Source organism: Diadema antillarum, unplaced genomic scaffold, assembly GCF_040938485.1.
Source record: "Diadema antillarum isolate AM-2024a unplaced genomic scaffold, OU_Dant_1.0 scf00000172, whole genome shotgun sequence".
Classification (NCBI taxonomy): domain Eukaryota; kingdom Metazoa; phylum Echinodermata; class Echinoidea; order Diadematoida; family Diadematidae; genus Diadema; species Diadema antillarum.
Genome location: NW_027271061.1, coordinates 1508972 through 1522579, shown reverse-complemented (window position 1 = coordinate 1522579; position 13608 = coordinate 1508972). Strand labels below are relative to the sequence as shown.

At 39.3% G+C, this 13608-nt stretch overlaps 1 protein-coding gene across 1 annotated transcript in view; it reads left to right on the top strand.

Annotated features, from left to right (window-relative positions):
* Positions 1–13608, top strand: part of LOC139722828 (contactin-2-like) — a 103658-nt gene that overhangs the window by 35289 nt on the left and 54761 nt on the right. Inside the window, exon 7 of the mRNA XM_071634122.1 lies at positions 1778–1942. Coding sequence (XP_071490223.1) covers positions 1778–1942 — 165 coding nt within the window. The remainder of the gene's footprint in view (positions 1–1777; positions 1943–13608) is intronic.

Here is a 13608-nt window from a genome sequence, read left to right as displayed (position 1 = left end):
CTTGCTTGTATTTCCTTTGCATTTCCCCATCTGTGGATATTTTGAGCTCCTGCTCTAGTTATCTCCTTTTGAATGTTCTTTTCTTAGGCACATTTTTTGGGGGGGTATTTTGTGGGTTCTCAATTTGTTTTTCGTGGAAAAATGTGATGTCTTTGGCAGGTTTTCAATAACAAGAAGTGCATTTTATGTTTTCTTGTTGTGAAATTCGTAAATGTAATTCTCAAGATGAGAAATTACCGTATGCACGCTACACTTTGTGCTGTGTTTATTTTTTGCAAGTTAACTGATATTTGCAATTAACAACTCATGAAAATGTAGCTTCCCATGACACAGATGCACAGTATTATCATTTCAAAGGTGGATTATCACTATTCTCCTGAAACAGATAATTCGTACTTTTTATTTGGTTGTTTGTGGTCCTCAATCCTAAATTCAACCGCTTGCTCAATTGCCTTATGAGTCGCAATTAGAAAAATAAAATGTACTTGCAAAATATGTGGCGTATTCTCTTCTGTTGCGCCATATCTTTGGAACTCTCTACCATCCCACTTCGGAATTGTGACGACCCCAATACCTTCAAATCTAAATTGAAGATCTTTTTTCCAGCAACCTTATTCGTGATGTGTGACACATTGTGGGAGCTGGGCGCCTTTGAATGTTACTGCAGATTAGTGGCGCTACTGTATATAAATGCTGTTTCATCATCATCATCATCATCACAGATTATTGTTTCATAATGACATTAGTTTTCCATTATATTCTGTTTTAATCCTTTCCTTGTAAGTTTGCTGCAAATCATGAATAGCTGGTATATGCAGTGCATTTTTGTTCTTGTTCCTTTGCTAGATTTGCTTTCAAAAAAAAAAAAAGAGAAGATAGATGAGAGATGAAAAGAACAGGGAAGGAAGAGGGGGAAAGTGAGATGTATGTAGGTTCCTTCAAGGTCCGGGTTGACTCAGGTTGCTCTCACTTTATTTAGAATTAGCCATGACTTTGATATTGCCTCTTCAGTGATATTTTTGGCTTGATAGCATATTTTAATGTGACTGTATGATTAATATCAACCTGTCATGAGACATACACTCATGAAGAGATGAGCAATAATCTGTAAAGCCATTACATAAGAGTTGCTTTCTCAACTATCCCCTATTCAAATGTAGTTTGAGCTGTCAATTAAAATTTTCCAGTGATTTATGTCAAACTTTTAAAAAAGACTTTATGTCCTGCTGCATTTCTGAGAATCACAGACATAAATACTAAGGAGTTACTTTTTATGCCATTATATTTACTGAGGCTAATTTTTTGCAAATCCTGACTTCTCGGCAGTTTCATGAGTGGTTAGATTCGCAATTGTGGAGTACAGTACTGAACAGAGAAATGTATCCGTACACGTCACATTCATGTCGGGATCAGAGTTCATATTTTTGCATGTTTTTAAATTCGCGAATAGCACTCGAATCGCTAAATTTGCAAAAATGAAAAGCTTGTGAAATATTCGGCTTATTAGAGACTGGCATGCATTGGTCAAATGAGAGAAGTGGTACCTAGGGCATGTAAACATTAAAGGCAGTGTAATCCTAATGCCTCAAGAATAAAATCCTGCAGAATGTGCATACTCGTACATGCGCAATAAGACCTTGCTTTGAAATTTGACAGACGCAAGCATTACACTATTTGATTTAACCTGATGATTGCCTGAAATGACATCATCTACACTCTTACCCCGAGACACCTGTCATGGCTTACGATCTATGTTTCCCTCTCGTCCAATTGCCAGGTATGGACTGGAACTTTGTCACCGAGCCGTCTGACGTTGAGGAGCTCCAGGGTCGGCCGGTTACCCTGGCCTGTAGCCCACCGGCCAGCAGACCTCTTGCCAACGTCACCTGGTTTAAGAACCATCATGATTTTGCCCCCCACCCGAGCGCTGCTGTAGTGACGTGTAAGTCAGTGCTGCAGGTTTTTATTTTAATGAAGCTCTGTCATCCTCTGTCTCTACCCCGCCCTCTTTTACCATCATCTTCTCTCTTCTTTCTTATCATCTTGTCTATGTGACACAACATTTTCTCCCATGACAGTTGCTCCGGTCTTATTTTCTCCAAGAACTTTGGGTTAGGTTTCGGGTTGTGATAGGGTTTAAGGTTTAGTTTGATGTGAGGATTAGGATTAGGGCTATTAAGGGTTATGTTTGTGGGTAGAATTTATGTTTGGCTTTAAAAGTGTGCAGATATTTCATTGGAGCAATTGTCGCAGGAGCAAATGTCCTGGAACCCTTGTCCAATCTTTCCCCGAACCAATGCCCATCCCATCCATGTTTATCACATCACGTTATTGGAGAATTTTGCTGCAGATACATGTATAATCATCTGATCATCATTAAATACACAACCCTGCATTTTACCATATATCCAGCATTGGAAAAAAAAAAGATTAGATTTAACAGGTTGTGAGTACATTATATCTACCCTAAATCAGAGAGAAATTTACCCCCCCCCAAAAAAAAAAAAAAAAAAAAAAAATTCTAATTTGAGAGAGATTGGTTCAAAACGCCTTGCTACAAATGTAGCTAGATTCAAGTACTGTGCACACCTACTTGGCTTATAGGTGTGACTTTCGGCACATATATATGATGGAACAATCCACATGCACTGTTTTCATCTATCAGAGTCCACATGCACTAGTCCACATGCACATTAACCTGTTTAGGACGCACTGATTTTACTGCAACACGCATTTCGCGTAGACACTTGCCCGAGTACATTCTCGGGCTTCGTCTTCAATGGGTTGAAGATGATTTTTAGCTTTCTGGTCTATTCAGTGCTGTTGAAAGAGATGATGATGCTGAGTTTAGGACTAGACTAGCCCAGCGTGAACTATTGTTTGATGTTCTGTTCTGCCTCAAAAAAGCTGTAGCACTTGGAACGGTCTAACTTTATAGATACCATCCCTTTTTCTGCATTAGAGTCATATCAACCAAGACTATCATACTATACAGTCCAGATACTGTAAATCCAGAAATGCTTGCATGCATTTACACATGTATTTGGAAACAATGATATAAATATCACTGATACTTTACATGCAACCTATTTCTTTACCTTCATCTTGATAGTAGTATCTCCATGGCAATTTAATTCTCAAAGTCATATATCTTGAATATCAAATATCTGCTTTCAATCTGACATTGTTTGTCTCTAGTTTGATGCATGTGATGGTTTGAAAACATTGCCATTAATTCAATGTTTTGTTGGAAAGGAAAAAAACAATTAACCGGCTGGTTGGGAGGCTAAGCCCACAGCAGACCGTCCACTCAAGGACACTGGACACTGTCATGGGAAGTCGTCAAATCTCATCAGCCCTAGTTATCTCTCCTAACCACCAACATTCCCAGGGGTGTGTTTAGAGAAGAGAAGAGAGAATGATGTCATAGTTTATTAGGATGTGATTGGTTCAGAGATATAGGTTGATAAATAGATAAAACAGATAGATAGATCTTTGATAGATAAGTAAGTAAGAAGGTAGGTAGGGAAGTAGGTAGGGAGGTAGGTAGATTGGTGTATAGATAGATAGATGAATAGATAAATAGATAGATAGATAGATAGATAGATAGATAGATAGATAGATAGATAGATAGATAGATAGATATCTGGGTGGATAGATAGAATGATGAATAGACCAAAAATTGAATAAATAACCACTATCATATGTAAGAGTAAGAGTCACAAACAAAGTGTAAAAGGAATCTGTTAGACCCAGAAAAGAGTTTGGCAGAGAAAAGACAAAAAGACATTAAAAAAAAAACAACCAACTTACAAACTTTCAAGAAATGCAAACAGAGGGAAATTGCCTAGAAAGATGCAGTGTATATAATGTAAATGGAAAACACAAAGAAAATGGAATCCCATTTTTTTGGGCTCATTTTTTCGTTGTACGCTTTGAAGCAGGTACAAGTGGTAGATGCAGAGTAAAAATAGGGAAATTAGATTTGCTATGATAGGGAGCACAGTCATAGAAAATAAATGCTCCATAATAAACCTGGGATGGGGGGAGGAGGGGTGAGGGAGAGTTCAGGACAAAGTTTTTACACCTATGAAATTAATTGGGGATATGAGACCTTGATAACAGTTTACATGCAAACTTCAGAGACAGACAGGCACCAGGAGACAAAAGGTTCCAAGGATTAACTACCCAGAGGAGGACAGGGAGACTAAATAATTAAAAACAAGGGGGGTGGGAGAGGATGAAATGGAGATCCAACAAATTTTTACGGAAATTCTACCAGAATGCCCAGATTATGGTATCAGCTGATAGAAGACAGGCAGGTGGAAAGGGAAATTGAGGGCAAGAACTGTGTGCCTTCTGAGCGAGAAATTGCAAATTTTACGTTATACCCTGGGAGAAGGGATGTCAGATTCCCATCCCCCTCCCCACCCCCAACCCATCCACTTTCCTATCCCCCTTACCCCATCGCCTCCCTCTGAACATCACTTTACTTTATGTAGGTACAGAGCACACAATGTGAATATATAGATAAAACTCCCTAGAGGAAGTGGTTTGGCCGGTGAGCACTAGATATGACTTCAGAACTTATGAAGTGTGACTGTATGACGACCTCGTATTGTAGTGTGTGAGAGCTGAGTAAGTTATGCAGAGTTGCATTTGCTCGCACACAATAATAAGCCAAAAAGGGAAACAGAATCATTTGAGAATGAACATCCATTTCTTGCAGTATGTTATTTTTGACCGAGAATTAGATGGGGAAAGTTGCAGGAGTTTGAATTGTTCAGTGAATTCAGAAGGAATATATAAATAGGGCTCAACATCAGTGGTGGCCCCAAGACCACTGAAAATTGGTGTTGGGCCACCAAATTTCAGAAAAGGTTATCTTTCGGTGGCTCAATTGGGTAATTGTGATTCAAAATGGATTGTTACGTTTGGTTTTGTATCAAGCCACCACATATCTTCTCCGGGCCACCAAAATTTCAGATTTTCAAGATTTTTGATAGTGGCTCAAATGGCCCACCAGATAGAAAAAAAAAGGTCGGTGTCGAGCCCTGATATACATGTATGTAAAGAATGGCAAGAAAAGAGATCAGAGAGAAAAGATAGATGGATAGGATGATAGAGAGAAGGAAGAAATGAAGGAGAGGAGGAGTGAAAGGACATAATAAGAATGTGTGTTTGTGTTTGACTCGAAGAGAAGGGGTCAAAGAGAGGACTTTTTAACCAATGACAAGACAGACGGAGATGCCGGCGGATTCAACGTTGGTTAAAATGTTGGAAGTTGATGGAAGGAAGGTCAGACAAGCGATGACTAGAGAGTGCTCTCTGGAAATAGACTTCATTTCACCATTCAGACTCCAGCCGTGTTTTCTCCGCTTTTAGACACCTTGGGGGAATAGCCCCTAAGTGAGTTTGCACCATTGCTATCTTATCATCTGGCTGTGCCTCCTAGCACATTTTAAGCCGAGGGGAAAACCCAATTAAGACGAGGAGCCCCCGAATCGTAAATATTTGCGCTACGCCTGGATAGCGCGCTTCCCCGTCCCAGTCGATGGGGAAATGGACTGACGCCTTGCCGTAACGCCCGGCATAGGCACCCTCCCAGTCAAGGGTGGAGGGCAGGGTGTTGTGCACTGGTGCGTGTCCGTGGTGCTATGGCTGCACCCCTGACCCAGCACCCATGGGGGGTAGCTAATTTCATCCCCTCTTTGGAGTGAGATGTTTGAAAATAGGGCATGAACTCTATGAGTGACCTGAGTTCCTCCTCTGGTACAGTTGTACAATTTGAAGGCATTTAGGACTTCTGCTTGTTTGAGAAATGCAGTTTGTATCGCTGAGACAGCTAGAGGGAATAATGATGTAATTTCATAAAGTGGTAATATTTCATCGTATGGCTGCTTTAAACTGTACACTGTAAAAGCATAGACAAAATGCAATTAATTACAATATGTATGGAATAACCACTTATTGCTTGAAAATTTGGTCTTAGGTGGTGAGTGTGTCTTTTTATCTGTGTAATCAGTAATGCCGAGTATATGGCTTTGCACAGAATTCCCCAAGTAGCAATCATGTTACGTTATACCATGATCAGAGTATTAGACCTGCTGAACATAAATCTGTCTATGTGGCACACCAAGATGAAATCACATGACAGCAGACACGCTACCAGCTTCTAATTCAGACCAGGAGGAGAGATTTCCTCGAAATCAAGTATTTTAGGAAATAATCTAATAACTTGTCCCAAGTGGGAAGGTTTTTTTTTTCTTTTTTTTTTCTTTTTTAAACCAAATGTAGGATTGCCGTGATATGCTGTTAGCTCATGGTTCTGTGTGCGTGCAGTACCTGTCGTGGTTTTAGAAATTGTGGATGACACTTCAGCGGAGAATTAAATCAAATTAATTGCAGCATGCTGAGAACAGATAAAATGGCCTGCCTTACCCCGTTGGTTTCACATGTAGCACGCACACCGCCTTGATGCCATGTGATACGGGCGCACCTGACTCTAGAGTCACTGTGTGATGCAGGTAGCAGGGGCAAGCACGGTGATTGGATAAGTTGCCGAAGATGAGCGCAGTGTAGCTGATTGACCTATTTTTATCTTTGTCGCTACCCATACAGGTTTCAAATTGTATGTCCCGTTTTCTCTACAGTCCTACCACAAGGAATGCCAATAGCTGTTCAAATATGTTTGGGTTTTGTGGCTGATAGACCAAATATACAATAGGTTTAAAAAGATACTTAACACATATTGCCTCCACGTATACACACATTTACAGTGGTATATGATGTCGCTGCGCATTTTTGTCATCTCAAGTGCCGATTGTGCGCTTCTGGTAGTACAGAGGCTAGTTACTGCTACCACTAAAATATTTGCTGACACGCAAAGTGTGAGAAGACCAGTACAAACAATTTTATACTTGTATACATCGCAATAAGTTGATTGAAATGCATGAAGAATATCGTCAAATATAAAAGAAATACAAAGTATGTTTGTCACCAAACTTTATATCAACCATTGGATGTCAGAATTCAAAGTTTCGTGATGAATGTAAGACAATGCAGTCAAAGTTAGGTAGATTTTAACATTTAATGTGTGTGTATGTGAGAGAGAGAACATTTGAGTTGGAGAGAAAGATTGCTCTAAAAGAGAGAGGGGAGGAAGATAGTGGAGAGGGGTAGTACAAGATATAAGTTGTATACTTGGGTATGTTAGACAAATTGATAGCATTTAGCATAGGAATGAAATGAAAATGATGTGAAATGAAGATATAGCCATTATCAGAAATACTGCAGACATGAAACAATGAATGGACAGAAAAAAAAAAACCTAAAAAAAAAAACTAAAGAGGAACCTAAGGCAGAGAAGGAGGTTCAGAGGGGCTCAAGGAAAAAAAGAGAAGAGGATCAAGAATGTACCTGCAGGGAGATCCTCACTGGATAACAATCCAAATTTCAAAAAGTGTCGGTGGAAGTTCATTAGGGCAGCGGAGGTGGTGAGGTGAGAGTGATTTCCTGGGGGGGGGGGGGGGGAGGGGAGATGGGGAGGGGGGTTGATGGAGAGGAGGTAACCCCGTGATGCCTCGGATGTTAAGGTATAGCCCAGATTCCCTAATCAACCCCCCTCCTGATAATTCCTGATCCCTCAAGGTATATGGGTCTTGTGCAACACCTACACCTGTACCTGATAATTCCTGATTTGTCACATTGTGTGTCCAGGTCTGCAAACATCCCTATCATGGATGGTATATCACATTTAGTAGAATTAATGCGAACTAAATTGCTCTCCTCAATCATGCCTTTTGAAAATATTCATTATCTTTTCAAAGTCTCGAAGTTTTCATACCCCAGTTCAGCTTATCTTTCTCGATGTATTTGTTGTGAAAAATGAAAACATCTCAACAACTACATTAGCTGGTAGTTTTGACTTTTCCACTTCTAGCACAACTTCTAATACAACAGAATATTGTAAACATCGTGCTTTTTGTCAATAATTTAGCACCTACCACACCTCTTCCCTAAGCATCGTCAACACCAGGTTAAAGTGACACACCTCTACTTCTTTTCTATATAGAGTATACAAGTTTTTCCTTTTGACCTCATTATGAATAGGAGAAAACATATTGAAGATTGTGCGCAGGTCAATCAGGGACTTAAATTGCTGTTCACATCTCTCTAGCATCATACAATTGTATTTCTCTGTGATGTAAATGAGGAATTATTGAGTTCCATAGATATAAGTGGGAGGGGGAAAAAAAGCAAAACTAGAATTTGGTCTTTATACAGAAGTAAATCTAGTGTTGTTTTAATTGTCCTGCCTGCTTGCACTCACGTGTCACAGTTCATGTTTTAGTTTTCCTGTCTTCTTCAGTTTTCCCCTGCTATCACCGTAATTAATTGCATCCGTGAGTGCGAGGGTATGTTAGCTGAGCGCGAGGCAGGAAAGGACAGAGCTACGCGGAGGGAAGGAAAGGGAGCGAGAATTAACCCCCGGGGCCTGAGGAAATTCAACAGGATATACAACATTTCATCCTCCAATTTAAGAGCTATAAGTAAACCGAGTGGAGCTGTTTAGATGTTAACCTTTTCTCTTCTTTTTTTTTCCCCCGAACTTCCTTTATCATTTTTCATAGTTGTATGATATGAAATTTGTGCGTGTCGAGGTCTACAAATATATCCTCCATTCATCTATTCTTGTCTCTGTTCTAAAGTACATATATTTCAGTTGTCAGGAAATTCCAAAAACGTGACTTAGTGTGACTGAAAGTTTAGGTTTTTTGGCCAAGCAAAAATATGTGACCTTCATACTCAAGGCCAAATGTAATTCTTTCCATCAAATCTGACCATGAGAATAATGCGTAATGGACATGACCCAAATAATGACAGTAATATGGTCATATTATACCCAGGATTGCCTCTTTGAACAGTGTAATTTGTCACTCTTGCAGAGACCCTTGCTATGCTTTAATAAACACCACCCCATGGGCAGATGGCCAGATACCCATGTGCTATGGATCAAGGGGGACGCACTGGGTAAAACATCTTGTCATTATGTCAAAAGCTGTATGTGTGAGGTCCAATAACTTTCAGTACTATTGTATATTGCAAAGAACAGCTGTTTTACGATACCAAAACGCAAGCAGATCTTGAAATCTGTAAATGTTTTACAAATTTTTCTAACGTCTCTATCTTTTTTAAGCTTGTCAATGATTTCTTCATGACACACAATATGAATTCAACAAAAAGTGTAAAATCAAGACTTAATTTGCCTAGAGGTTAAAGAGATACATGTACATGTATACATGTAAATGATGTTCTTTAAGAGAAATTTGCACTACAAGGGATTAAGTGATCTCAGATTGGTGCAGATTGTAAGTGTCTTCTGTCAGCAAAGAATGGTGCACAACAGACTAGCTCCCTTTTACTGAAAAACAAAACAAAAACAAAAAAGCATTTCTCCATACATAGTATGTATCTTTATTGTTACAGATCGCTACAAGTTGAATAAAAGAGATTTCTGGCTCCGAACTACACATGTATTTTCATATTTTGATTAAATTGTAGATGTCAAATGGCAGTGTTTTTTTCTCAGATTATAATTGCGAGTTCTTTGTTCTGTCCTTGGAACATGGATTTCTTTCATTCCAGCATATGCTAAGTTGGCATACTGTATTAAATAGCTTCTCATCATGGACTGGTCGATCATGATCTACGGGGAGACAAACTGTCCTGGGAGGGATGTCTAGAGATTTCATTTGTACGTGAAAGAACAGTTTACACATGGCTGCGGGTTGCCGTTTTTGAACAGGAATGGTGAAACACATGTTTCAAACTTCCGATATTCATATCGACCGTCATCTCTCTCGATAACTTCTGGTTCTGTAATTTGATACAGGTAAGCGCAGGAAAAACTTGCCCCAGCAAACAGTGTTGTTAGCCAAAGTTGGTATTTGGGAATATTGTCTGACTTTGCGTGTGTCGAACAGGCACGTGCGCACAAAGGGAAAATGACTCGCAGTTTGGCTTTCTGATGCACTCAACCTAATAACCTAATTTTTTGTGTTCTGACCAGGGTAAGTTTTGCCTGAGGCAATAAATTTCATCAGTTTTTTTTTTCTGTTTTCATTTCTTTCTGATCCCCCTCTTTGTATCTTTATGCTTTGGGCATTTAGTAATGCAAGAAATGCCCCCCCCCCCCAAAAAAAAAACAAAAACAAAAACAAAAACAAAAACAAAAACAAAAATAAACAAGAATAAAACGAAAAAAACACAAAAACACAAAAAAACACAAAAACACAAAAAAAAAACACAAAAAAACACAAAAAACACCAAAAAAAAAAACCCCACCAAAATCAAAAAACAAAAACAAAAACCCACAGATATGATAGATTGAGGGATATCATACCTTTCACTGAATTCTTCCTCATCAGTTGATTATCTTAACCCCTTATGTGCCTGGTCACTGTAGCTTATTAAACTTGCCAAACTTTTTCGTCAGCATATAGTAATCCATCCAAACTTGTCAAGAGTTGTATATGAGCAAGCCCTATCAGGTGTGTGTAACAATGTGCCTCAGTCTAACTGCAAGGTCATGGTGACACAAAAGGGATTGGGGGGATTAGGCAAGTTCTATTCATTGACATTAAGTTTGCAGACATCTGTGCAAATCTTCGAAGAGATCGCGCTAGGATATGCGTGCCAGTTGGCGGGCAAATAAAGGGGCAGTAAGTACAGTCTTACTCTGATCCATGTTCATAAATAAGGTAACTGTAATGAGTAGGGTAAAATTAAAATCATACAAAATAGAACAGCTTATGAAAGTTTCTTCAGAATCCGACCGGCCGTACGAAAGTCATGGAGTTTTTAACGTTTCACATACTTTAAATAAACGATGGTGTAATCACAGACCTGTGTGAAATAGATATGATGATGATCAATGTACTCTGAAAAGATGATACTGTATTAATACTTCTCTTGAAAAATATCTGTAAGTGTACAAGTACAATGTGTAACATGATTTCTCAGTTTGAATAAGCCAAGCAACACTGTCTTCTATTGTTGTTATTACCTCCGCCAAGGGAGGAGGTTTAATGTTTTCATTACCGTTGGTTTGTGTGTTCGTTCGTTCGTTCGTTAGTTAGTTTGTCCGTGTGCAAAATAACTCAAAAAGTAGTGAACGGATTTGGATGAAACTTGCAGGAAAGGTTGAGAATGACACAAGTAACAAACGATTGACTTTTGGGGGAATTTATGAAGGATTTTTGATATTTTGGCAGGTAGGGCCAAAGAACTCGGGAGTTCAGGCTGCGCGTCTTTAAGGTTTTCAAACGCGCACTAAAGTGCGTGCTCCACTTTCTGCTAGGGCGAGGCGCGCCGCGCATCTGAAATTTTATGACGTAACAAAGGCTTCTATTTTCAGTATGTATACCTATCGGTGGATATCACTGATTTCTATGGAAGAGCCCAAAGAGCTTTTCCCCAGTGAGGAGAAAATCTCTTAGGGAAAAGCAAGATCATCGGTGGAAAGTAGCTGCTTGGCGGAGGTCTGCGCTCTCAGAGTGCTTTTCTAGTTGTTATTATTTCTTTGTGGGGGGGATGATGGATGGGGCTATGATGTGGCAAAGGAGATTTTTTTTTTTATTACTTACTCTGGCAATGCAGGAACTTGGTGGCAATTTAAATTGATTCTTAGACCATCAAGATCAAACTTCATGATAATTGCGGCTATTTATGCTTTGTAGCTGAGTATGTGGCTCACAACCCTTAACCATAAGAGAACAATGTGCAGATTTAAGATCACCCTCTGCTTACAGGGATTGGGTGTGCTGTGTACTTAGACGATAGGGATTTCTGTCCCTGGGAGACAGGGGGTTAAGGTCATATCGAAACCACCAAGCCACGGGTGGCATTACTCAGAGCTGCTTATCAGCACATAGGGGGAAGAGGAACAATCCGTGACCCAGTTCTCGGAAACGGCGGAACGAAATCCAAGCAGCGGCGTCCGTCCGTCGAGAGAACTGGCTGGAAAGTTCGCTCCGATCGAGGCCGATCTCTCATCCGCGACTGTGCCTCGCTTAAGTGTCTTTGTTTACGGGAAAAACCAACGTTTCTTGATGCTCTCCAATTTATGCTGTATGAGGGTATTTGCAGCATACTAGTAATAAGGGTGTAGGAGTCAAATGTTCCCATCCTATCTATAAAAAAAAATTAATGTTGCTTACGGCAGGTGTCATAATTTACTTCATTTTTCTCAATCTGTTTGCTATATTGTCAAGACTTCTCATCACTCATATTCCAAACATTTCAAGACACATGTCACACTTCTATTTGATAATGTTTACATTTTTTAGAGAACTCTGTCCAAAACTAGCCTGCTATTTTGGAGCCTAAGAGTAGAAAGGATGTTTTCCAAACTTCTCTCACACCCACCTCATCAATGCATGAGTCACCCAAAAGGCTTGCCAAAGCCTGACATAGCGCATGCCTCACTACTAGACACACACTCTTGTTTTGCACAAACAACTGAGCCTGTCAAAGTTGACCCACCAAGTTTGGCTTTTTCAATTGATTCTTCTTCCTCGGCAACCCTTTCTTCTCTACCTCACTAGCTCTTCTCAACCCAAAAGAGGAAATATTAATCATGTAGCTGTACTATGTGCCCCTCCCCCCTCCACAACAGAAGGAACTTCTCCTCGATAAAATCTCAGGTCTCGCGCTCGTGTCCGAAAGACGCCATCCTCAATGCCTAGAGATTTCCACCTTTTGACCCAGGTGTATGGTGAAGTGATGTTATATGACTCTGTAAAATATTTTTACATTTCTTTAATGTTGAGTAATATATTTCACTTCCCTGTTCAGAGTGCAATGCAAAGTCACGAAATAAACTGTTGCCATTTGTCAAAAAACTGCAAATCACTCTTCTCGGAGCCAGCAGAAGTTTTCTCACTCTCTGTAGAGAAGTTTCTCAAATCATCTTAAGTAGCTCTTTGCATTTATTCCCAACTCTAAAAAAAAAGAACGCAAACACTACAGGTGCACACATAAATATAATATACATCACTGATTTTCAGCCAAATTTGCGCATAATGAGGTATACAGAGATATTTGTGACAACAAAGAATTAAAATTCTTGTATCAGGGACTGCCATTTATTCATCTAACAATTTCCTGCATTTATGAACATTTAGATCTCTTTATCCATTCACATGAATTTTATGTCATCTCTATTGTGTGTTCAAAAGCATCCTGCAATGACATATCTTGGCCACATTTGGGACTAATGTGAGAGGTCATTGGAGGTGGTTTCAAACAGCATTCCATTAATACTTTTGGAGAAAAGTGTTTGTGATGAAAACTTATTTATACACTCAGCAAAAAAAGCAAGTAAACACTTTTTCAAGTTTATATTTCTCATAGAATTTTTGGCTAAATGTTAATATATTTATATACCATATGAAAGGTAATTTAATCGGCTATCAACTTGGTAAGTCATTAAACAGGGAAACTGTACACATGGGTGAACACCTTTGTTTTTCTCTTCCAAGGCACAAAAGTAACAATTGCACAAATGAACAAGTTGTCATTCATGCGTAAATGCTCTTCCATGTA